This window comes from Acinonyx jubatus, chromosome B1, assembly GCF_027475565.1.
Source record: "Acinonyx jubatus isolate Ajub_Pintada_27869175 chromosome B1, VMU_Ajub_asm_v1.0, whole genome shotgun sequence".
NCBI classification, from domain to species: domain Eukaryota; kingdom Metazoa; phylum Chordata; class Mammalia; order Carnivora; family Felidae; genus Acinonyx; species Acinonyx jubatus.
Window position 1 is genome coordinate 6,203,286 of NC_069382.1, and position 26,291 is coordinate 6,229,576.

A 26,291-nucleotide genomic window follows, 5' to 3' on the forward strand; every position below is an offset into this window, starting at 1 on the left:
CTTTCTGCTTCACAGATGTATCTTGTGATTTTTCCAGAAGGAACAAGGTATAATCCAGAACTAACAAAAGTTATTTCAGCTAGTCAAACATTTGCTGCTAAAGAAGGTAAGTAAAACTTTGAAAGTATTTGAAAAAATAATTTTTAAATACCTTTGCAGTTTTTCTTCCTGGAGAAGATATTTATTTATGTTTTACAACAATGGAAATGAATTCACTGATTCATTTCTTTGGTGAGTGCATGTATTAATTACCTCTTAGGAAATGAAGTTTCTCAATTAATTCATATGCGTGTTATTATATATGTCTGAAAGATGAAATTCAAGTGCTTGCTAAATACGTATTTCAGCGCCATGGGTTTATTTAAAATCTGTCTAGGTACCTGACTGTGCAGATGGAGGCTTTTTCTTCGTTGTGGCTTCTGTGTGGTGGAAAGGATTTGTGTTCTGTGGGCTCACAGACCTGGGTTGGAATCCAGACTCTGACGTCTGCTAGCTATGTGGCTGCAAGTTGCCTCATGTTACAGACCTTGTTTTCTCATCTCTTAAGAAACACGTACCTCATAGGTATACCTAACTGGGTATAAGAATGAAGCTAGAAGATATGTGAAGTTCCTGTTGGAGCATGTTACACAAAGTACTTGGAAATTATTAATGTCGCCCAAGACAGGAATGTTTCCAGTGTCCTTATTTTAGAATGTCAGACAACTAATACACCTATAAGCTGTTCACTGTAACCAAACTGGGATGTCAACAGAAAACAGTGGCCATGCCGTGTTTTCAAAGTTGTCCTTGAAGATTGAGTTAGTATACGATCTCCGTACATGGATCACCAGACACTGAGCAGATGTCTTGTTGATGGCGTTCTGCCAGGGTCTGTGCAGTGCTGTCTGGAAGGATTGGCTGCAGCAATGGTAGTGTTTTCTCTGTCTGCTCTCCCCAGCGTGGTAGCTCCTGCCCACATGAGGTGGTGTATCAGGGGAAATGAAGTTTTAATTTTGTTAAATTTTTTTTTAATATGACATTTATTGTCAAATTGGTTTCCATACAACACCCAGTGCTCATTCCAACTAACTTTGTTAATTTTAATTAATTCATTGTGATCTGAAACAGAATTCTTGATACTTGTCCTTATTGAAATTCTTTCCCTAGACTTCTGTAGGGCTTGTCTCCATTTCCTTCTCCCTGTCGGGTGATTCCTGCTCAGTCTCCTTTCCAGCCTTCTCTTCTGCTTCACTCTCTCCTGTTTCATATGTTGTGTCTGTTGTTGGCTGGTCTCCCATTCATTGCATTTTCGTGTTTCCCTGTGGGCTTCATCCACATCCCTAGCGTTGGCCTCCATTGATTTGGTTGCTGATGACTCACAAAAACCTTTCTCCCATCCATATCTCTGACTTTAGACCTAGAGGTTTGGTTGCCCAGTAGACAACCTCCCTCAACCAGCCCAAAGGCCAGTGATGCTCAGCATCACTCGTCAGGGAAACACAAACCAAAACCACAAGGAAACATCACCTCACAACTGTCAGAATGGCTAAAATCAACAACACAGGAAACAGCAGGATGTCTTTGGTGAGGATGTGGAGAAGGAGGAACCCTCATGCACTGCTGGCGGGAATGCAGGTTGGTGCAGCCGCTCTGGAGAACAGTGTGGAGGTTCCTCAAAAAGTTAAAAATAGAACTAGAACTACCCTGTGGTCCAGCCATTGCACTACTAGGTATTTACCCAAAGGATACAAAAATACTGACTCAGAGGGACACATGCACCCCAATGTTCATAGCAGCACTATCAACAACAGCCAAAGTATGGAAAGAGCCCAAATGTCCATTGATTGATGATTGGATAAAGATGTGGTATATGTGTGCATATAAATACATAAATAAATACACACTCAGCCATCAAAAAGAATGAAATCTTGCCTTTTTCAAGGATATGGGTAGAGCCAGAGAGTATAATGCTAAGCAAAATCAGTCAGTCAGAGAAAGACCTGCATCATGTGGTTTCACTTATATGTGGAATTTAAGAAACAAAACAAATGAACATGGTGGGGGAAAAAGAGAGACAAACCAAGAAACAGACTCTTAGCTATAGAGAACAAATTGATGGTACAGAGGGAGGTGGACGGAGTACGCTTGTCATAATGAGCACCAGGTGAGGTGTGGAAATGTAGAATCACTATAATACACACCTGAAACTAATATAACACTGCGTGTTAACCTACTGAAATTAAAATAAAAGCCTAAAAATAACCTATCTCAAGGGAGAACTAAAAGTTAAAATTCAAAAAAATAATAAAAGCATATCTTACAACAGAAGTCATAGGTACATGGCTTTTTTAAAAAAGGGTTTTATGTCCAAAAGTGTTAGAGAATGTTGCATTTTCTATCCTTCCCTTGGGGAGGTACAGTTCACATTTATGTATTAGTCTCAGAAAAGTCCTGTTGTAAAGATGTCTGATTTTGTGTATTGAGCTGGGTTTTTTTTTAATGTTTGTTTATTTTTGAGAAAGAGAGTGTGAGCGAGCATGAGTGGTGGAGGGGCAGAGAGAGGAAGACCCAGAATCCAAAGCAGGCTGAGCGGTCAGCACAGAGCCTGATGCGGGGCTTGAACCCACGAACCACCAGATCATGACCTGAGCTGAAGTCGGACAAACAACCGACTGAACCACCCAGGTGTCCCTATTGAGCTGCTCTCTAATTTTCATATTTTGGAAAGGAAACAGTGATCTAAAATTAACTAAAATTTGGAACTTTTGTGGGGTAAATGTTTAGAGTTACAGAAAATTCTGTCTCTGAGATTATTCCTTCTCTAAAGATTCTAGATGGCTGAGTTCTGACTTCAACAAAATGTATATTTTACTCTGAAACTTAAAATAGCTTATAGATGAGTCAGTTGTGGGATTCTTTTTATGTGTGGGGTGGGGAGGGGGGATTCTTGATAAACTTGAATATAGACCTTACACTATATAAATTTTCAACTACTCTTATGTGTCGTCTCATGTAGCCATGTTAATTCTGTTCCAGAGTTATAGTTTTGGATTAGATAAGGTGAAAGGGAAATAATAAACATGTGGGGAATTTTTTTTCTTGCTGCTTTTCACGTGTATTGTAAAATTTGACACATTTCGTTGTTACTGTATGATCGATTTCATCTTGCAACACTTGTGTTTTTTATGAGTTGAACAGAGTTGGCCTTGAGAGAAGTTTCCTGGAGTGCATTAGATGCTCAGAGTCTGCTGATTTCGTTTTTAAAACAGTACAGTATTCTACCTTTAAATATTAACAAATCTTTAGTAAATTTTGAATATGTAAAACGTTCCACTAAGGTGGTGGAACTAACTCTGATGTTTTCTAGGAGGTTATAATTAAATAGCAGAAATGAAACAGAGTTGTATTCATCATCTGTTGATGTGTAACAAATTATCCCAAGCCCTCGCGTGGCCTCAAACAGTAAACATGTGTTATCTCCCAGTTGATGTGGGCCAGGAGTCCCGGTGTGGTTTAGCTGGCAGCTTCTTGCTCCGGGACTGTCACTGGCTGCAGTCATTTCAGGGCCCCCCCCCTCCCCCCCCCCCCCCCCCCGCAGGGAGGATCTGGTAAACGCCCTCTCACATGGCTGTCGACAGGCCTCAGGTCCTCACTGGCCATTTCTTGCCACTTGGGTCTCTCCACTGAGCTCTTCAGGACATGACCACTCACTCCCCTCGATCACCAGAGCAGAGAGGGGTGGGGAGGGACCGTGGAGGACTTAGTGGAACGGTGAGAGAGCATAGAGTAGGGTGAGCAAGACAGAAGTCACGGTCTTCCTGTAACCTAATTCTGGAAGTGACGTCTCGGTTTTTTGCCATATTTTATGTGTTAGAAGCACATCACTAGGTCCAGCCACGCTCAAGGGCAGAGTACATGGGAGTGTGAATACATGGGGGTAGTGGGGGACCAGTTTAGAGGGTGCCTACCTCAGCGATGTTGAAATCAGATTTCTACGCAGTTACATCAAACTAGAATAAGGTAGGGATAAACAGAGTATGCTTTAGGTTAGATAACCTGCAGATGTGGGCTCAGCAGGGCTGTGTGGAGGCGGAAACACTTGGGCTGGGCTGGGAAGAATTTCAGCAGGTGGAGGTGAGGAAGGGCTGCGTTTCCGTCGGAAGGAATGGGTGAGAGGCGGAGAAGGGGAACCGTGAGAGCCGTCCTCTTGAAAGAGCAGTGAGTACGGGGAGAGGGCAGACGAGCGAGAAGCTGGAGTATTCTTGGTTACGTGGGAGGTCCTGCCCCGGACTCTGCAGGAGAAGTCCAATTGATGGAGCGGTGATCCACTTTCCGAAAACCCCAGCGTGCCGTTTTCCAGCAGTTTTGCCTCTTGGAATGTGTGATGCCCTGCTTCATTCATTTTAAATATGTTAACACAGACATTTTATTATATCTTGTCGCTGGGCAGATCACCATTTGTTGAGGTATGAAAAGTTTGCATGACAGAATGGGTATAATCCGGGATTACTGTGTTTGTGTGAAAAGTAACGTAGAATTCTTGTGTGTTTTGGTATTCAAGGAGTTCTGACTTCTTTTGTAAAATTTACCTGAGTGTGTGTGTGTGCTCCTATTTGAATATTGCCATACTGCTTTCAGTTGGGCAAAACAAATGTTTATGTGGAAATAGATTTATTTGCTGTGTAATAATTATTCAGAGTTGTAATCTCAGTCTGGGTTTTCGGGCCTGTGCTAATCCCCTTGGCCGCCGTGATGAGACAGCACGCTGGGGGCTTAAACAGACACTGATTTTCTCACCGCCCTGAAGCCGGAAAGTTCAAGATCCAGGTGCCCACAGGGTTGGTTTTGGTGAGACTTCCCTTCCTACCTCGTAGCTTGGTCTCCCTTCTGGCCGTGCCTTCATGTGGCCTGCTTTCCGCGTGCTCACACACAGAGGTCTCTTTCTATGAGGAGACTGGTCCTGTCGGATCAGGGCCTCACGCTTAGGACCTCATTTCACCTTAATTACCTCCTTAAGGCCCCGTGTCCAACTACAGTCACGTTGGGGGCGGGGAGTGGCTGAGACACACACAGGGTCTTCACTTATCTTTCTCTCTGGAATTATATTTAATACTAATGTTTCTTAACTTAGTATTTTTAAAACAAGTTAAGATGAATATTTACCTTATGTCTTAGAATCTTACTGAGATGACTGTTTAATATAGCTCCCAGAAGTTACTTATCTCTTAAAAATCCACACTAATTTTGTAATGCCAGATCAAGTGTTTTTAAGTAATTCTCAAAATGGCATAATAATGACATACGCTCTTTTTGATCTGATAACACCGCCACTCACCTATAATCGATCAATTATTGGTCTGTCATTTTTCCCTGAGTTGTAGATCTTTCTCAAAGTTACCAAAAGGGGGGAAATGAATAATTTGTCCTGTAGATAATAATTTTTCATTGCTGACTGTTCTTTCTTTAAATTCTTCAACTGGGAAAACTCGGTATCTATTAAAACTATCTTTTCTTGTGACTGTAAAGGTAATTATTTCCCACCGTATACAAAAGAAATTGATTTGTGAACTGTATATCTAAAGGAAAGAGAAGAGGAAACCACTTCCTGTTTTCTTTCCTCTTAGGTCACAACTAATTGAGATTACTTAAAAATAAAAATGAGGGGCGCCTGGGTGGCTCGGTAGGTTGAGCATCTAGCTCTTGATTTTTGGCTTAGGTCGTGATCTCACAGTTTGCGGGTTCAAGCCCCACTCCACGCTATGTGCTGATAGCACAGAGCCTGCTTGGGATTCTGTCTTTCCCTCTCTCTCTGCCTTTCCCTGTTCGTGCTCTCAGTAAATAAATTACTTAATTTTTAAAAAATGAAACAACTTGTTTATCTGTTAAGCTAATTTTTCTTCAAGAAAGATGAATCTTAGCACTTGTCAGTGTATAATATTTAAAACATTATTATTATTCTGAAAGTAACTTCCTTTGAACATGACAAAAAATAAATAGAAAAACCAAAGCCAACCTTTTTAATTTGGATTTTTAAACGTGTTTAAATAATTATACCTTATTTTCCTCTCCAGTTTTCTGTCAGCAGTTACATTAACTGGCCTAAAAAGAATGGGTGATGGGTATGGTTTGTCTGTCTTAACTCTAAATATTTGAAGGTTCTGGTTATTGCTATTTCCTAGAAGTGTTTTCCTTCGAAAATGTGTTTGCCACACACTCTGTCCATTCGATATCAGGGGTGTTACTGAAGATGATGTCTGTGTTACAGTGTCATGAATTCTTAATGTTTACTTCACAGTTTGTCATGATAATGCTTTCTAAATTTCTCACTGAAAACTGAATGTTAGTTATTTCTTTAAAGCAGACATTCATATTTTTAAATAAATTAGTCAAGATTTTGTTTTTAGTTACAGTCTCTCCAAGACAAAAATTGAGATCTGGAGAGTTCTGAAATATGGGTAGAGTCTCCAAGCAACTACTAAACGTCAAGTAAGCGAGGTGTATATTGAGGGCTGCTCAATTTTGTAACAGTAAGTTAGGGAAAAGAGAATTTTATTTTCAGAATGGCTAACATGGAACTTGTCATTTAAAAAATCAGTGGTGAAACATTTAGTAAGAAAAGCTTCAGCATGTCAATAAGACAGTATTATGTAATTGTATTATAAATATAAGTGAAATGGTATGATAGGTAAAAATGATCATCCTATATGTTAGTAAGATGTTTTGCTAAGTGATTAGATGAATGTAAGTCCAACAAACTGGTCACGGAGTGACCTCTTCCTCTGACCTCCCCAGCCAGCTCATTTCCGCGGCAGGTTTCAGCTCTTATCGCTGTGTTGTGTGGTCGGCTCTCCATTCGTTCATCTTTGTGGTGATTTGTGGGTGCAGAATGCTGCCTGCTCCCAGAAGGGCCACAAAATGAATGTCAGGGGCCTCGATTACTATTGAACGAAGGATCATAGATGGCTCAGGAGATAAAAAACAGAAAAGAAGCACATTGGAAAACCACACTCAAGAAGACCACACTGGGACTTTCATTCCCAGTGTAGAATTATTTATTCTTAGATGCTAGGCATTTTTGAAAAAGAGTAGGGATGAGTAAAGGGAGTGAGAAAGCTTTCAAATTTATAGTGATCCTCAAAATGAATCAGCAAGTTTCCCTTTGCATATCAACTTCCGCATCAACAGATTTCACTTTGTGTAACAGCTTCTCCTTCCAGGTCTGAATTGCAACTGTATTTCATTCTTAGCCTTTGGCCCTACTCTCCTTCCCTGTTTCTATAGCATGGTTCCAACTGGCGCCTGGGTCAGGTCACAGCCTTAGGGGTGACTGCAGCAGGGAGCGTTGCCGGTAACCCCGCGTGTTCTGAGGGGGGACCAAGTCACCACCATAACGCTCTCAGGTGTGACTTGGGACATCGCGAACGTTCCAGTGGCTTGGAGAGTTCGGTTTTCCCTCTTTGAGGCCATTTCCATACCATTGACTTACAATTTTTTACCAAAACAAATATTACCCCTTATTCCTCCAGCCTTTCCACTGCTTCAGCGGCCCGTTGATCTGCTCAAGCCGCAGTCTCAGTTCTGAGTCAGTGGTGCAGGAAGCGGTGCAGCCCTGAAGGTTGCCTGTCACGCAGCTTGTCCGTACCACTCAGACCCCCTCCATCAGCTGTTCCAGGATAGAGTTCTGCCTTCCGCGCGATTCTCGCGCACCCTAAAGTTTGAGAACCGCTCGTTTCAATGAGATTAGTCATGTGCTCCGCAGGTTAGTGGAGTCAGACTTGTGTTTTCCAGAACATGCAGATCTGATATTTATTGGTGAGCCTTCATTTTGTACTTAGGTTTCATTCAGAGACAGGGAAGTTTGGTAGCAGTTACCCACCCAGTGTAGGGGACTTGGAGGCGGGCAGGGAGGCTCCACGTAAACATCCAGGCACTGGTGGAATAAGTTACACCCCTCTCACTTACATGAAGTCTTTCATTTCAACTAAGTTTCCTTAGAGTCATTTTAGATATTTTGCTTTTCATTGGTTACTGAGGGATTTGGAAGCTGATGTATCTTAATCTTCTTCCTGAACCTATTAACATGAGCCCCATGGTGGCTTTCTTTTACTATAGCAGCTAGCAAATTATATATTTAGACTTAATTGTCCTCGTAATAGAAGAGAGGAATTTAGCAACACATCTGTAATGGCAAACCAAATACCTCAAATCTTCGTATTATTGAGCAAGTAAAAAGATCCTTGTAGTTTTAAAACTCTTTAGAATTTATGGAATTTGGCTTTTACTATGTGAATAACACTGGCTATTATGTAGGCTTAATTGTCCTTTTAAAATATAAAAACAAAAGGTTTTTTCTCCTTTGTAGACTTAATTAAAATTATTGTTATATCTGTGATGCCATATTAACAAATTTAGGTGGCAAATGGCAAGCTAATGATAATTGTAATAGATGGCTTATTAATAAACTTCATATAAAAATCTCTTGCTGGTTAAGAAAAAGACATGAAGTAGAAAACTGGGAAAAGCACATGAATGGGAAATTCAAGAGGTATGGCTGACCCACGCACATGAACCTGGCAAACATTAAAAAAGGAAGTTAGTGTCCCGTGTTGGCCCAGCTTTTGTGGAACAGACGCACTTCTTCATGCGGGAGCCAAGATGGCACGTTTGCTCCCCGTGGCTGCAGCCCGTTAAGAGACGTGGTGTCTTAAGACAATGCAGATGTGTTCTTTCACACTTCAGGAGGCGGGAGGTCTGACACGGGTCTCACGGGGCTGAAGTCGTGTGTGGGGAGGGCTGTGCTACTTTTGGAGGTGGGGAGAACCCGTTCTCTTGCCCAGGATCCCGTGCTTTGTTGAATGCTCTGCTTTCACGGTCTTAAGATTGCTTGCGCTGGGTTGTGCACACGATGTCCACGACGGTTCTGCTTTGACCTCTTCCTCGCTCTTTCTTCCCCTGAGCCTGGCTTTTGGCTTAATTCTGACCTCTTTTCCCCTGGCCCCCAGGCTTTCCAGGCCTGGAGTGGTCCTGGTCTGCCCCCTGCCCCGCGGCCCCACCCTGCGGTTGACACTCAACGCGCGCGTGTGCGCGAGTGTGTGTGTGTATGCGTGTGCGTGTGTGCTGCGGCCTCCCCCATTCTCAGCGGTTCTCAGCCACGGGGAACCTGCTTTGTCTGCTCCCTTCTTTCTGGCTGGGGAAGTGAAAGTGTGTCGATCGCCAGTCTGTACCGTCTGGTCTCAGAGCCCGCTAGTGTTGTTTGGCGCTTCTTTTTCCTTGTGGACCATGGCTTCCAGTTTTTGGACTTCTTCGCCTTGCATCTCAGAGTGCCTTTGCCTGAATTGGAGAAGTTTTCTCTGACTTCTGCATCAGGCAGTCACGCCTTCCCTTCTTTACTTCAAACTTTTTATGTGATTGCTCCAATAATTTCCTTTTGCGTACCTCACCGCCACGTTCCTGTCTGCTGGGTTTCCCCCGGTTTACGAGCACAGTCTGGTTCTCATACAAAGGAATCTGTGTGTTCATATGGCCCCATATGGCCCCCCTGTGGCTTTGCTGTTTTCTTCTCCCGCTCTCTTCCCGCTAACGGAGGAGTTTGGGCCCCTCGCCTTCTCCCGGCTGACTCCGTCCAGTCTCCAGAAGCGTATCCCACTGCCAGCTTACTGGTGACCTGTTAGTGACCCCACTCGCCAGAGAAGCTTCCTTTTATCGGTCCTCCTGTCTGTCGGGGCTTCTGGCAGTGCCTGGGCTGCCTCATCCCCCAGCGTCTGACTTTCTCAGGGCGGCCAGTACGGCCAGTACCTCAGCCGTCCTGTCTGTTCAGGTGATCCCAAGTGTTTGTGGCTGCCGGTTGCCACTTTACAGACCCTGGTTCTCACCACTTCTGGAGTGTTCCAGCCAACAGTGCCTAAGCTGAACACACGTTTTCTTTCTTCAGCGGCCTCCCGCCCTCACCTGTGCTCTCGGACGATGGGCGTCCGCCCACGTGTGCGTGCTGTGTGCACACGCACACCCCCAGCTCTCCTGCCTGGCCGCGCTCCGTGTGTTTATGGTACAGCCTCGTGCCTTCAGGGGCAGAAGTCTGGTTATGTTTTACTGCTTTTCCTTTTTTACCTGTTTGATAAGCTGCTGGATCAATGTGTGTTTGGTTCTTGTAACATCACGTGACTGCGTTTTCCCTGTCCGTTTTGGTTCGGTCCTAACTCAGTGCCTTGTTGCCTGTGACTTATGCCCTACAGTATTTCGGAAACCTAATGGTTCTCTTGGCACCTAGATTACATCTCTCCTTTGGCCTGAGATCCGTGGAGTCCCACAGTACCAGCCTGTCACTGTGCAGCTCTTCTCATGGGATGCCAGTGCCCTCCTCAGTCCTGCTGCTCACACACTGGGGGACCTGTGCTCCCCAGGCCTTCCGGACCCTGACTTCTTACCTTGTTCATAGGTCTGCCTCTCCCCGCTTCGTATGCCCCATGCCTCCCTCTTGGCCTCTGTCCAGGCTCCTCTTTAGCCTGAAACTTTCACCAGTCAGATATGACTGGTTGAAAAAATCTTTAGTACGAGGGACATTTTTGTATTCTGGGGAATATTTTGTATCTCTTCTAGGACATTCTACCACGTTATAGCTACTTATGTTTATTTTGTTGGCTCATTAATCTTTAACCTACATGCTTAGAGTATTAGATTAGTATCTTGGTAACAGACACGAAATAGAAACTAAGTACTAAACGGGACAGTATAAGGTCTTGTTAGCTAGCTATGTGACTTTGAGCAAGTCACTTTACCTCTCTGAGCCTTAGTTACATTAATTTCCGGGAGTCAAGTCAGGCGGTGAGATACGTATCATCTAGAGGTCGTAGACCATTCCCTGCGTGCACCGGAGAGGGTCATGCCTCCTCGGACTTAGGATTGTGAAGTGACTTCTGGTCTTCAGAGAGGGGCCGCTGTCTGTCTGTTGTCGTGGTAAGGGCGTCCGTGTAATTCTAAGCCTTAGAAAGTCCGTCGACTGTGTCAGGAAGTCTGTGCGGGGAATTGGCAGCCGCTGTGCCCTTACCTCACTTCACCCGCTCTTGGAGCTTCCGTTCCTGCTGCTCCACGGGAAGTGCTAGTCCCATAACACATAGCCTTTGTTGGGCCACACAGCCCCTTCTCCGTTCCAGATGTCTCGGTGGCCTTCTGGAGATGTTCTCTTCTCAGCGCCCCTGTGTCAGCTCAGTCTCCTTGTTCTCCTTCCTCGTTGGCCGTTCTGTCTTAAGAGCTGGAAGATAAAAGCTGGAATATTCAGGATGTGGACTGGACTAGAAAATGTGTCTAGTGCATTCCCCAGTAAGAAGGTTATTTTCCTTAGTCTTTTTTTTTCCTTTTCTTTTTTTTTTTTTTTTTTTTACACACAGTAGTAATGGCATTTCTTACTCATCTGTCACAAAGCTGATATTTTTAGGCCTTCCTATAACTTTTTTTTTTGTTTTTTGAAATACTATTTTTCTGTCTTCCTATCTTCTTACTGACTTACTGGAGTTTTGTAATTGTTCTCACTGAATAAATACCACAGGGTGATTCTGTGGAACTTTGGACTTAATATTGGATGAGCTCCAGTAGTGAAGAAGGAAGTATTAACTAATTTAATTGACAAATAGATGTTTCCCAGCCTGGTATACTATTCAGATTTTTGTTATAAGTTCGTGAATAAATTAAGCTGCTTCTGCCCTAGGGACTTAAGTCAGATATGTGGTGTGGGAATCTCTTTCTTTCCCACACTGCTTTGCATTTTAAAAATTCTTCTGCAGGAAGATCCCAACATACTATAGCTGTTCGTCTTTATGCTGCCTGTTTTCCCTGGAGAGTCGGGAGAAAATCCAAATCAAATTTTGTCTAGTCTAGGTTCGTGTCACTTCAGAGAGCCACTATTTTCTGTTAAATGGTCAGTACACATTCTCATTAAGAAAGAGGGAGGCAGTGAGATATAGGAAGGGGAAAGAACAAATTCGTAATACTGGTAGAGCATTCACAGATATGATGAATTCTTCTATAGGAACTGCAGTGTTTTCTCTGTTACAGAAACTTCACATATATAAATGTGTGTGTACATATATAATGCGAATGTACCCGAGAGCATTGAAATCCTGTGTCTATACAGAAACTTACTTAGCATTCAGTTTATATCAATGTTCATGGCAGGATTATTTATAACAGCCAAAGGTTGAAAACAACCCAAGTGTCCATCAACTGATTGTCGATAAAATGTGGTATATCCATACAGTGGAGTATTATTCAGCCATAAAAAGTAACGGAGCCCTGATACTTACCTCAACATGGAGAAGCCTCGAAAACAGAATGCTAAGTGAAAGCAGTCAGGCACACAAAAGTCCACAAGGTGTGATTCCGTTTATGCGAAATGTCCATCATGGGCAAATCCAGAATGTGCAGTGTCTGCAAAAGGTACGGGGTGTCTTTTTGGAAAAGAGGAAAGTGGTCTGGAATTTGACAGTGATGATGGTTGCCCAGCTTTGCGAATATTCTAAACACCACTGAATTGTACAATTTAAAATGATGAATTTTATGGCATGTAAATTATACCACAATTTAATAATAATAATAATAATAATAATAAAGCATTCCGAGTATCAAGCCTGGTTTTCCACATAATATATATCACTTTGGGTATCATGCAGCAGGGCTCATTTGGGTGATTCCGCACTCCCACATCCCTATTTGAATAGAAATAAAATTAAATCATGGACTAGGAGTTAGAAAGTATGAACTGTATTCCTGAATCTTAAGTGACTGTGGACGTTCTCACCTTTAATTCTATTGCCAGAAACGAGGATGATAATACCTACCCTTGTCAGGGTTTACCAGATTGAAGGGTTTCTGGTTTTCTGACAGCTTTCCAAAGTATCTCATACATGTAGATGTTTCATAAATACATATTAAATGAATGTTTGATTTAAAGAGATCAAGTCATGAGAGTACTTTCTAAAACGTCAAGCCCTGTACCTATGAATGAGAATATGGCTTTAACATATTCTGGTCTGTCTATTCCTGGAAATGTGAAAACAATTTGGATATTCTACTCCTGAGGTGTTTTGTAACTAACTTATGGCCACACTGAATCAACTTCTTTTTTAGGCCTTGCAGTATTAAAACATGTGCTGACACCAAGAATAAAGGCAACTCATGTTGCTTTTGATTCTTTGAAGAATTATTTAGATGCAATTTATGATGTGACAGTGGCTTTCGAAGGGACTATTGACGATAAAGGGCAGCGGAAAGAAGCACCGTCCATGGCTGGTGAGTTTATATTTTCAGTGGAGTCCTATATTTGTGAATGTGTCATTATTCTTTTTAACGGGTAAGTAAATGTGCTTTGTAACATTTACTCCATATATTTTCCGAGGATATACTTGATGTGTTTTTCAAGTACTTTTTATTAATCCGTAACAGTTTGAATTTCATGAGTCCTGCTAAGTTTGGTATCTCCTGGTTGCCATAGGAGTCCTTTGGACTGGCCTGTTATCACTAACTCAGCCTCTTTCTACCCAAAGTTTCACACATAAAAATGGAAGGATGCATAAATCAAAGGGGGGAATGAGGAGGAGAGTGCTAAGCTAGCCACCCGGAGGTGTGCATCGATGGTTAGCATTCATCTTTGTATGTACTTTTATAGAATACTTAGGAAACTCAGTATCATTGGCAAGAAGAAAAACAGTTAAATGTGGCTCCGTTTTTCAAACCTGTGCTAGGTTTTAAAGACCTTTTAGCTACTGTCTATGTGTCCTATCAGATATGACAAGAAAAAATAGAATTTTAAGTGAGTGGAATATTTTAGTTAAACATGAACAGAGACACTCTTGCCTGTTAGAGAAATTGAAATATGGGAATAAGTAAGCATACAGGGAAGCCTGTGAAGCTGCTGCCTGAGCTCTGAGCCCGAGGTAGAACACCAGGCTTTTGATTTCACGTTGGTGGCTGTTGAAGGTCGAAGTCCTGGGCCTGGAAGAGTGTGTCAGTGGGTCCTTGTGAAGGCCGATGTCCCCAGTGTGTCCCGGAGACAGCGACCTGGAGGGAGGACGGATGGGCGAGGCACGGGGGGGCTGAGTGGTGTGGGCATCGGTCACAGTGGGAGGAAATACAGATGCGAAGTAGTGACCGCGATTGCTGTCACAGTTGCCTTTGACACAGAGCAGTTGTTATGTAGGAAGCTGAAGATTTTCGTCACTTTAATTTTTTGGAATATATTTGGAATTTTTTGGAATATATTATACATCAAACAGTTTAAAAACCAAAACTTAATAAAGTTCACAGTGAAACAGCTTGCTTTCTGCTATGTCCCCTTCCCACTCAGGGTCCACCTTCCCCTGCTCAGAAGCGACCACTTTTCTTAATTTCTTATGTGTCATATGTGCAAATTTGAGTCTGCATTCTTACTCTCCAGTCCCTCCTTCATGAGTCCTTCTTATGAAAAAGGCAGTATATTAATATTTTTCTCTTTTTTTTAACCATCAAAGGAGTCATTGACCTATTTTTACATTTGGAAACACATGAATTTAGTTGCTCAACGATATTGTCACCAGTTTATCACCATTTAAATAATGAGATTTATTACACATGTTTTTATTATAAGTTTCTAAGAAACATGTAATTCCCGTAATGACCTCTGCAACATGCTTCCATTGTGTCGCCGTCCGGACCATAAGAGCTCCTTGGGCCAGGCTCATGTGCCCCGGCACCCCCTCGTTAGCCTGCCCTCTTGGACCATGCACCCTCACTGTCCTGCCTCTCTTCCCCCCACCCCCCTTGCCCTGTGTAGGCCACGCCTCCTTTCCAAGGGAAGCCCCTGCCCTGGCAGCCTCCCCCACTCTGCCCCCACATTGGTCTTCCAGGGGCCCGCTAGCTTTCTCCTGCTTTAGAGCTCCTGCCCTCCCGCCCCACGGGGAGTGCTCAGCATGTGGCAGTTCTGTTCCTCCTCTAGACCGGAGGAGAAGGCCCTGAGGAAGCCGACCAGTTCAAAGTTGCCTTGTCTAGATCCCAGCCCTGCCCCGCTTCTGTCCCGATTCCTCTGTCTCCTACACATTAGCTGACAGAGGTTCTGTGTTTTCCTTACAGATTGTCTCTTCTTGAGAAAGCTGGCTTTTCTATCACACCCAGAAGCCATGTGGCAAATAAATCTGTCATTTCAGTCAATTAAGCGTGAATATTTCTGCAAGGAAAAGTATACCAGAGTAAAATCAAAAGACTGAAGACATACTGGGGAAAATATTTGCAATTTAGATCACAGAAAAAAGGCCTGATTTCCTTAATGTATAAAGTCCTTCTACAAATTGATAAGAAGGTGATCAATAAGTCAGTAGTAATTCACAGGAAAAAAAGTGTTCAGTCTGATTATACTAAAAATGCAAATTGAAATTTACAGCGAGATACCATGTTTTGCTATCATATTAGCAAAAATCCCAGTATCAGGTTTTCTTTTTTTTTTTTTTTTAATTTTTTTTTTTATTTCAACGTTTATTTATTTTTGGGACAGAGAGAGACAGAGCATGAACGGGGGAGGGGCAGAGAGAGAGGGAGACACAGAATCGGAAACGGGCTCCAGGCTCCGAGCCATCAGCCCAGAGCCCGACGCGGGGCTCGAACTCACGGACCGCGAGATCGTGACCTGGCTGAAGTCGGACGCTTAACCGACTGCGCCACCCAGGCGCCCCGCAGTATCAGGTTTTCTAACAGGCCCTGTGGGGGAAATACTTTCCTACTTTGCCATTAGGAGTGCAGTGCAATTTAGTCCCCCAAAAGTTTCCTGGCAATATCTATCAGATTTATAAATGTGCTGCTGAGAAATCATTCTACCAGTATACCTGTCCGCACGAGATGGTTTTCCGTGTTACCTGCTGATTTTAATTATGAGTTGGGATCTGTAGCTTGAAAAACCCATCTCTCATTATTATGTAAATTGATTGATACTCTGCTCTACTTACAATCTGTTATAGATTAAGATGCACCTTCAATTTATGATGTAAATTGGATTGGGTAGAAAAATTCCTTAAGTAGATATAAAATTCCAGAATATTGTACATTCTGCGTCTGGGTGGTTGAGTTTAATATTAAGTATAATCCCCACACATGGTGGGCTGTCATTTAATACTTGTATTTTGTAGCCCACTTAAAAAACATTTCTGTAGTTGCTAGATTGTTCACGTATAAGCTGTATGCCAGTCATTTCGAGCCCTTTAGGAGCATTAGAACTCCATCAGAACCGTCTGGGATGGTTGCTGGCTGTGCAGGCCTCAACACCACCCTAGACCCCCCGACCCAGGCTGGCCGCAGACAAGGGTAGACTGCAGTGTCAATGAACTCTCGGGATCACTAGTGTCACGATTCGGGCCTGAAGGAGGCGTCACGAGAGCTAGGCAGCAGTGGTGTCCCTTGTCCTTCCCATCGTGTGGTGTGTGTCATTACAAGGTGAGTGGGCTTGCACTTGTGATTCATCTGGTCTTGTCAGAGTCAGTCTTCCCTGGACGGCGTCATTGGCCAGAGGTGAGCTGGGCCCGTCTGAGTATAATGGGCTTATTTAAAATCCTGTTTCTTACAAGTGGGTGGTATACTGTAATGAATTCATGAAGTTAAGGATAACATTTGATGCTCTGTTTAACCATTTAATATTGTTCTAGGTAACTTTTTTCTATTAGTATTTTCTTATATGAAAATAAAACTTACAGGTAACCCAAAATAAGAAGGAAAAAAACTCCACAGGCTCACCTGTGCAGATGGAACCCCAGTTAACAGTTTGGATGTTTTCCTCAAAATCTTCCTTTTCATGGTATCCATATGTTGGAGTATGTTTGTGCCTCTGGATATTTTTTTAAATAAGATCATTTGTGTATATTGTTTTCTTTATATCCTGCTTTTATTTGCTTAATAGGGTGTCATAAACATCTTTACATGTCAGTATATGTACTTCTGTAATTTTTTTAAAATGCTACATAATATCCATTGATGTGGACATTGATGTGACTATGCCACAGTTTATCTACCCAGTTTGCTACTCTTGGATTTAGGTCTTTTTTTTTCCCCCAGAGGGAATGCGGGCAGGTAATAAGCCAGTGAGCCAGCGGTGTGGGGGCCAGCTGGGGTCCAGGGCCACATGGGCATTTTCTGCCCTGCTCCCTGAGGTCTGCTTTTCTCTTCTGTCTCCGCCTTGCCTGGCTCCCCAGGCCCAATGCGCATGGGACTCAGTTTCTCCCGAGACCAGACCCTGTGACCTGTGTGAATACTTGGAAGACTTTTGTATTACTCTAGCAGATCAATACACTCTAGGCTCTACTAGGAAAGTTCTAATTAGGAAAAAATTATACCTTAATTAGAATACTTTTTCCCTACATATCCTAAATATTATGGGGCAATTTTTGCTCATGCGATACGAAATAAGCTCCAACTGAAATAGATATTACAAGTATAGATACACGAGCTTTATTAGACATTGAGGAAAAGATCTATGCCACTTCCTTGTCTGCTGGAAGTCATTTAGTGTTTATCTGATGATTGTCTCATGGTCTACGTTTGGGTCCTCACGACAGACCCTGGACTGATCGGGCTCCACTGCTGTCGCTCGGGGCCTTATCCTCTCTTGGCCCTACAGGGGTAATAGTACTTGCCTGTGAAGCCTCGTGGACGTCAGATGAAATCAGGCACATGAAAGTACCATGTAAATTGTAGGGGAGGGGGACCCTAAAAGCACCCGTATGAATGTGGGAGGCGATGCCTTTTCCCTTCTCAGCTGATGTCTCATGAAAGGCATCACTTCCCAGGCACTGTGGTTAGAAGCATCCATTTCTGACTTGGGAGGTACGCTCACTTTTTCCTTATGACCTGTGGCTCTGCCCCAGTGTGTGCAGTGTGAAGGAGAAATCCAGGTCCCTTGCACTGTTATTTAATTATGGAGATATGGTGGGGGGGGGGGGTGGGGTGGATCATTAAATGGAGGTAGGAAAATTGGTGTCAGGGTCTGCATTTTTATGTACCAGAAATGCAAATAAGAAGGCCAGCTGAGAAGTCCTTGTCACAAACACATCGAGCATCCCAGGCACTAGGCACTGCTTCCCGGGCCCCAGCTCTCCTCACCGTGATTCTGTCAGGCAGCTGCTGTCCCGGGGTCTCTGTTTTGCAGACTGGGGAACAGGCCCAGAGAGCTAACACAGGTGTTCAGGGCTGACCAGGGATCGAAACCCTGGCTGCCTGCCTCCCTGGTCGTGCTCTTAACCGCTGCACAGGTCTGCTCTAAAATACCTCTTAAGCAGTTCTTGGATGATATACATGAAAATGGAACTTGAGGAAAATGAAGACAAAAATATTGAACAGTAAAATCTTCCCTATAGCAGTGCTTTGTGCACATTTATCATCAAAGCCAGTTCACTCCTAATGTATATAACCATGAGATAATTTTGATGACAAAAATGCGTGTTATTAAGGATAGCAGTGGTAAAAAAAAAAAAAAAAAAAAAAAACAACTGTAGAGAATACTTAACAAAACAGAGATGTGTGTGGAGTCAAAAGAATAGAGACTTCTTTAAGCTTAAAGTCTTCTTCAGACTGTAGAATATACGAATCACCTTTTAGAACATGGTCTTTGAACATAACTTGAGATAACAGGGTCTCCGCCCCCTTCTTGCATACCCACCGAGGGAATGAGGGAATGTAGCCTTCTCTTGGATCTCTTAGGAATGTTTCCTTGTTCTCCAAGGAATTTAAATATGTTAATAATCTCACCTCTTCACCAAAAGCCACCTACAAAAAAGGGAATTTCCCAGCTTAGAGTTCTATTTTGTCTTTAAATAAATTCTGGCCTCGTCCCTTGTGCAACCAGGCCTGAAAAAAGACTGTCTGCTTTGTTCAAAGGAGCATGTTTTAGGAATTGTAGTTAAGAGCTCATACCTATTCCACAAAAAGAATGTTGGTTCCTAAGCCGAATATAATATGTGAAAATACGGCAAAGGCAAGGAGAGCAGTGAGTACCAGTGAATAGTAACCAATAGCAAGTCACAGAGGGACAGAGATCTCTCTACCATGTCTGTAGTGGGAGTGCCATGGTGAGGACAGGCTTCCGTGCCTCCGTGCCCCCAATGCTTTGGCAGAGTGAACCTGACAGACCTATCTCCGTCCTTCTGGGTCTCAGTCTAGTGGGAGCAGCAGTGACCATGTGTGGTGCGTGAAAAGCTTGGGGACAGCAGACTGGTGGTTTCCTGCAGATTAGTGAGTCTGGAGGTGGTTGACATTTAGGGGTCCCTTCAGAGGGTGGGTACGAACTTCTAGCTGAGTCCAGCTTCCTATTCCTAGGCCATCTGTAGAACTAGAGGTTATTGTATGAAAAGTAACATTTGGGGGGCACTTGGGTGGCTCAGTCCGTTAAGAGTCCGACTTCGTCTCAGGCCATGATCTTGCAGTTGGTGAGTCTACGTCGGGCTCTGTGCCGACAGCTCCGAGCCTGGAGCCTGCTTCGGATTCTGTGTCTCCCCCTCTCTCTGCCCCTCCCATGCTCATGCTCTCTCTCTGTCTCTTGATAATAAACAAACATTAAGAAAATTTTTTTTGGAAGGTAACATTTGGTACTATTGATGTAACTTAATGACTTCAGGTAATTGCGGTAGACTCAGAAATTATAACAGGTTCTTCTACTTTAGCTTGAAACCTAAAACCGTCAGTCTGTAATTCTTTCTTTTAACTTTTTTTTTTGCTAAAGAAAGAATCTGGTTTTTCATCATTTGAATGTTCTTACCTCATTTTTCAATTGTTTTCTATAACCATGAGTTCTAAAACAATAAAAAATGAAATATTTTTGTTTCTTGTTAGAATTTCTCTGCAAAGAATGTCCGAAAATTCACATTCACATTGACCGTATAGACAGAAAAGATGTTCCGGAAGAACAAGCACGTATGAGAAGGTGGCTTCACGAGCGCTTTGAAATAAAAGATAAGTGAGTAACACCAGTTCTTGCGCTTGAAAACCTTGGGTTCGGCTAAATTTCACTATAATACAGTCTTTTTATCTTAAGAATGCTTTTTTATAAATTCAAGTCCAATCTGTCCATGTTTTAAGCCTCACTGTTACAAAGTCCCATGAAAGAACTTATTACAGGAGGCCTCTGTTTCCTCCTAGACACTGTTCTGTGGGGGGATATGAGATTAGATCTCTTTCTCTCTGCCTCTCTCTCTCTCTCTCTCTCTCTCTCTCTCTCTCACACACACACACACACACACACACACACACACACACACACCCTGCAGTCCCAGGTCAGACGAGGCGATGCTGTGGTTGAGGGCTAGCTGGACTGCCCACGTTCCCGGGAAGCGAGGCTGTGGGATAGAGGCGTTAGTCTGATGTACGTGTGGAAATGACATGGGTGTACTGGTTGGAAGAGGAAGGGGCGGGTGACATGTTTCTGACCAAAATGTCTTTTTGCTGTTAGTATTTGGGGCCTAAATGGTTTTAGGCTTGACCTTGTGTTTGTCCATGCTAATAACATCACTTGGAGCAAACAGTGTTGACCCTTGCTGAGCGTTACCTGTAAGTAAAGTACAGGTGTGTTTAGATACCTGTTGGGTGAGGCACAGCTTAGCGTCAGGCTGAGGGAGGGGGTGTGACGTGCCTGGAAGAAACAGGTGCCCCCGGGAATAGAGTATATCAGAGCCCTTTTGATTCAATATAAATTTCTTTTTTTTTTAATGTTTGTTTATTTTTGAGAGAGAGAGAGGGAGACACAAATCTGAAGCAGGCTCCAGGCTCCGAGCTGTCAGCACAGAGCCCGGCGCGGGGCTCGAGATCATAACCTGAGCAAAGTCGGACTCTTAACCGACTGAGCCACCCAGGCGTTCCTCATACAGATTTCTAAAGGAAGAAATTTTAGAATTTTCTTCTGTTTTTAGGAAGATAAAAAGTGCATCTCGGTTTTTATTTAATACTTAAAAATTGAGTTTTCTTGGGGGAAAATTTTAGGATATATTATTTATTTTCTGTTTGTTTGCTGTCAGTGGAGGTTTTTATCCTTTCTGATACATACCCTGTTTTTTGAAAGGTCCGTTTTAAACATCTCTATTTTTTATCCTCCTTTTGAAAAAAATGGGTCCACTAATTATGGGATGCATCATTTACTAAAACCACATTGAGACGTGCGGAGTTCTTACAGACTCAGAAGTAAGACTTCCAAAATTATGTTGAGAAATTTTACTTACTTCCTTCTCCTGACACTCAGCAGATTGCTTCGTGCCCCCTGTCTTGTTGTTTTACAGTAAAATTATCTCATTAGTCCTTGTATGTTAACTCTAAGAAGTGAAAATTACTGAAAGTGTGCTGCGTTGAAAATGAAACTTCGTGAAGCTTATAGACAAGTAGCTGGATTCCTGTGTTCCGTTGACTGTCACTTGCATGTGACAGAATTGATTCAGCCAACCATTGATGCCACCCACTTTGGTTGTGGAAGAAATTTCGAAAAGTGAAATACAAGTGTTTTGACATGAACATCAGTTCTCAGATAGAAAGCCTGAACAATATGTTTAGTATCCAATGTATTTTGTGGTATCGGTGCTTATGTGTACTTAGACTGAGTCTGGACATTTTGAAAGAGTGGTTACTTTAGGGAATGTGTTCTGGTAAAAGAAGCATTTTCCGTTTTTTATTTGTGTTTGAGAGTTTTATGCTGAGTCTGTTCTGCTGTAAGTTTATATTTTTTAAGTAAGATAGGAACATGAGTTAACGAGGCTGTTTTTCTAATTCCATGCAAATAAGGTGTTTGGGGGGAAACTCCATATATGTTATCAGAACTGCTGATCTTTTCCTTGACTTTCTGGTAGAATGGGAGGTTTAGGAGGAAGGAGGAAGGATTCGGGAAGCGAGATGGGTTATTACCATGTGTGAAAAATTATTAAAAACTTAAAAGACCAAAATCATCCCCATAAATTTACTGAAAGCCATCTTTTAAAAAATGTACATATAATTCATCTACACTAATCATGAGCATATTAAATATATTTTTCAGGTCTGGAAACTCCAATTAAATCAAGTCCCTGGGTATTTTCCTTATTCATCTTTAGTTCCCAAGGACCTGTAACTTCTCCAGCATGTAATTATCATCTAGTAGCTATCTGTTAAATTAAAATCTTAAATGACTAAACCTGAAACTTTACATTTCTTTTTTTCCATTCTGACCCTAGGTTGCTTATAGAATTTTATGATTCACTGGATCCAGAAAGAAGAAACAAGTTTCCCGGAGAAAGTGTTAATTCTAAATTAAGTCTCAAGAAGACTTTACCGTCATTACTGATCCTAAGTGGCTTGACTGCTGGTATGCTTATGACCGAGGCTGGAAGGAAACTCTATGTGAAAACTTGGGTTTATGGAACCTTAATCGGCTGCTTGTGGGTTAGTATTAAAGCGTAAACAAGTAGCCGTGTCCAGGCAGTGGAATGTGCTACGCGGTTTACTGTTGGCAGCCACACGGGACATCAGATTGTTGCCTGAATTTAATGAGAAGTGTAAATAAAGCCTTGTTGATTGAACATTGGATAAAATAGAATTTCTGACTAAAGCCGACCTGCAGGTGGTCTTGGGCAAACATACGTGGTTTTGCAACTTTAGAACAAGCTGCTGGAAGGGGAAAGCTAACCTCTGTGCCATCCTTGGTGTTTCCGTGATCTAGCGTCGTCTTCAGAAGATGGTTAGGATTGTATGCTTTGGTATCGGTTCGTGACTCAGATGGCTGCATTCATGAACGTTAATTTGCAGCGTATTTCACCATACTCGTTATTTTTAGTTTTTTACAACCTGACTAGTCCCAACTCTCATCACCGAAGTATTTAGTATCTTGCAGCTGTGTACTATTTTGCCTTTTGCTTAATGTCTCCAAGTGGATGAAGGAAATTGTATTTATGTATCAAGAAGGATGCAAGGAAAAGGTCAAGAAATGTCTGCAGGGAAGAAGCTGTGGTTTGCGCATGCTTTGATTGTAGTGTATTATTAGCTGATTTTATTTTCTCTTTGCAGAGTAATTAACATGTCTAATATTTATTGAAGCAGCTTAATTTGCACGCCCTGCATTGTACACAAAAGGATAATGTGTCAAATGTGAGCGTTGAGTTTCGGTTGGAGGCGTGACCCTGGCCCGCTGTCGCGGCACTTGACGCTGCCCAGCGTTCTGAAGAGCAAAGCGGAGCCCTCAGTACGTCCCAGCGTCTGTGCCAGAATTGCTTAAAAGCCTTCAGGCTTCCTGTTATTTTTACATCAAAACCATCAGTGTGAACCTTGGTGGGACCTGAGTCCACAGATGCTTGAGGTGATGGGAGCCTTCAAACGTCCGCCTGGATTTCCGAGCATGTGCCTTTTGCCTATTATTACCCTTGGGTTCGGCGGAAGTCTTTTCTTTTCCTGTCATCATGGTCGATTTCCACTGTGTTTGAATTCTTTTCCTCTGGATTCCTGGCAGCGTGCTGCTCGGTGCCTGGCACAGGACGGGCGCAGGGGAGAAGCATGGAGCCGGCCTCGGTCCTGCTGCGGGTTGAACTTGGTCGGTGAGGCTCTCCTGAGCCCGCCCCAGTGGCTGCGGCTAAGATGCTCGTCTGTCTCCCTCCTCAAGCCAGTGAACCACAGGCTCAGCCCGCGAGGCCCGGATGAACTCGTGGAGTCCCCACTAGTTTTAGTGGGGAGTCCCCACACAGTTCATCTGTGCCCCCTCAGAACAAGAGCCGTTTTCAGTCAGGAAGTAATAACTATGGCCTGTGGCTGACTTAAACTGGATTGTTGCCTACTAGTCCCTTAAGGTAACATTTCTGCCTAATGGATTTTTGTTGTAAACTCGTGCCAGTGCCCCCAGATGAAACACACCAACTGAACCATGATGAGCAAAATGAAAATAATAAGTAAGGGAAATTTTGTGTGACTGACTCTCCAGACCCAGAGAGCAGGCCGTGTGAGACAGCACCTTTGAAGCTCTGGGTAGTCTGAACTGGTGTGTGTGTGTGTGTGTGTGTGTGTGTGTGTGTGTGTGTGTGTGTCTGTGTGTGTGGGGGTGGACATGTGCCCGCAGGATATGGTTGGTCTCCTTATGCATGGGGGTGTAGGTAAAACTTCTGAAAAGTGTTCCCATGCCAAATTGTGATTTTCTCTTACCTGTAAAGTGAGATTTAAATCAGTCTCACCGTCTTTGTTAATACTTTTTTTAAACAGTCCTAAAGATTGAACCGATTTCTAATTTATTCAAAGTAAATGTAAGTTGCGTAACTTACTTTGAATATCATGGATATGCTCTAAATTTAAACTTTAAGAAGAAATATCATTGGAATTATGTTGATTATAACTGATCATAAGAAGTTACAGTGAACTGCATAAGATCACTTTGAACATCATGTCTCTTATGACCATACTTATATTCTCACAAGAGTTCTATAAGATATATTTGTTAGTTTAAAAATTTTGTATTAAAATATTTGGAAATTAGAAGCTTCTTTTTAACATGTGTTGATATGACTTGAATTCTTACTTTCTAAAATTAGGAGCCCTGGATCTCCCTGTAAATCTTTTCACATATCTTTTAAGCCTGTGTTTCTGTTATTATTGTTGATTTGCAGCTTAGTTATTACTTAGTTTTTCTTTATAAGAATGCCATCAATGTGCATGCTTTTATGTTTTCCAGAAAAGGGTGTGTTTGGATGAAAGTAAAAGAAAAAATAAAATCTTTCACTGTCTCTAATGTCTGTGCTATTTAACATTTTGCGACCCAGAAACTCCCCATTGGTCTTCTGTTATGTTGACTAGGCTTCGTGGCTGGTCTTGCATTCTGAATTTATAAAATTATAATATTTTTTCTTAAATATTGAACAAGTATAAAAAATACAGGACTCAAAATTGTGAAGCAATATATTAGTTTTGTTATATAAACTCATATTTTATACAATGAATATAGCAAGTACTAATTGCTTGAGAATTCTGTAATCATTAGGGTATCTCACTGAGACTTGTCCAATGCCTAAATTTAGTCGGGTTGGTAGGGAGAGTAACGATCTGACTGGTCCTTACATCACACATACTGCTGCCTTCTTCCAGGTTGGTAGAGAAAGGGCCATCCGACTGGTCCTTACATCGTACATACTGATGACTTCTTCCATTTATTTCATTTCCATGGGATTTTTTTTCATTTATAGTCATACCAACTTTCCTTCATATCCAGATTATGTAAGCTTTATTTTTCTTTTGTAATGCTGTGTGGTTTGTTTTTACATTCAGTGAATGAATCTTTGTCAGTAAAGTGATCTTTTAAGTAGATGGGCCATTATAAAAATACAGTCTATATGAAATTTGTCCTCTCCCAAAATGTGCCATCAGGAATAGATACAAAGGGACTGCCAGATACATATCTGACTCATTTAAGAAGCTCGAGAAATGTCTGTCACGGTGCTATTTCGTGTGCACAATTGTAAATGTATAGTACAAATAGATTTTAACCATAGTAGTATTTGTTCTTGACGTATTAGATGAAAGACAAGATGGCCAACACTCCAGATACCACCGTGTAGTAAGTTACATATCTTTATAAGTAGATTTTGGGGGGCAGGGGGAGGGGTTAGACCAGTTTTTATTGTGAGTTACACATACCTTCAGATTAAAGACTGGCTGACTTAGAATGTTGCCTTATCAGTTAGTATGCTTGGCATTATACAAATTGTTAATTTGGAAACGTTCAGATATTTGATATTATATAGGTAAAATAACTGTGTAATCAAATTTGAAATTTCCTTCAGATATCTGTACGAGGTAGATCTACAGTTACTGACTTAGTTGAGAGTAGTTACGGCATGACATTATCCCCAGGATTTCATTTGACACATTTTCCAATTTGTGGGCAATGAAGTAAATCCATAACTTTTACCAACCGGGGAGTCATTCTTTGTGTAGTCGTGCATGAGGTCAAAGAGACAAATACCTTATCCTGAGCAGGAAAAAAACACAAAGTTATTTTTCAGAAAGCCACTCCAGATGGAAAGCTTGAGTTATTTCTGTTGTTAAAGGAAAGTAGGATCCTGTAGGTGATACAAACTCTCAGTGAATGTTTTCTGATGGTCCGTTACTCCATCCAAATTAGTAATGGCTCATGATTTTGTATGTGAATATGTAAGAAAGACCTGTTCTGCAATTTTATTTTTATAAATCATTATGTCCTAAAAAAAAAAAAAAAAAAACAAATGCTACTGATACTCTCTGTGTGTTCAGCAGGAGGGAATATTTGACTAACAGTCTTGGCTCCTTATGATGTGTTCGGAATAAATTGTGATTTCTGTTCTCGA

General features: G+C 42.2%; 1 protein-coding gene across 2 annotated transcripts in view; it reads left to right on the forward strand.

Annotated features, from left to right (window-relative positions):
* Positions 1–26,291, forward strand: part of AGPAT5 (1-acylglycerol-3-phosphate O-acyltransferase 5) — a 60,513-nt gene extending 34,222 nt beyond the window's left edge. The window contains exons 5-9 of one of the 2 annotated variants that reach the window (XR_003417303.2): positions 16–106; positions 13,102–13,263; positions 19,813–19,936; positions 21,995–22,078; positions 22,170–22,308. Coding sequence is in view for 1 of the 2 variants with exons in the window: in XM_027050009.2 (XP_026905810.1) it covers positions 16–106; positions 13,102–13,263; positions 19,813–19,936; positions 22,170–22,395 (603 nt within the window). In the remaining variant the exon portion in view is untranslated. Of the gene's footprint in view, positions 1–15; positions 107–13,101; positions 13,264–19,812; positions 19,937–21,994; positions 22,079–22,169 lie in introns of both variants that reach the window. The other variant, XM_027050009.2, reaches the window with a different exon arrangement.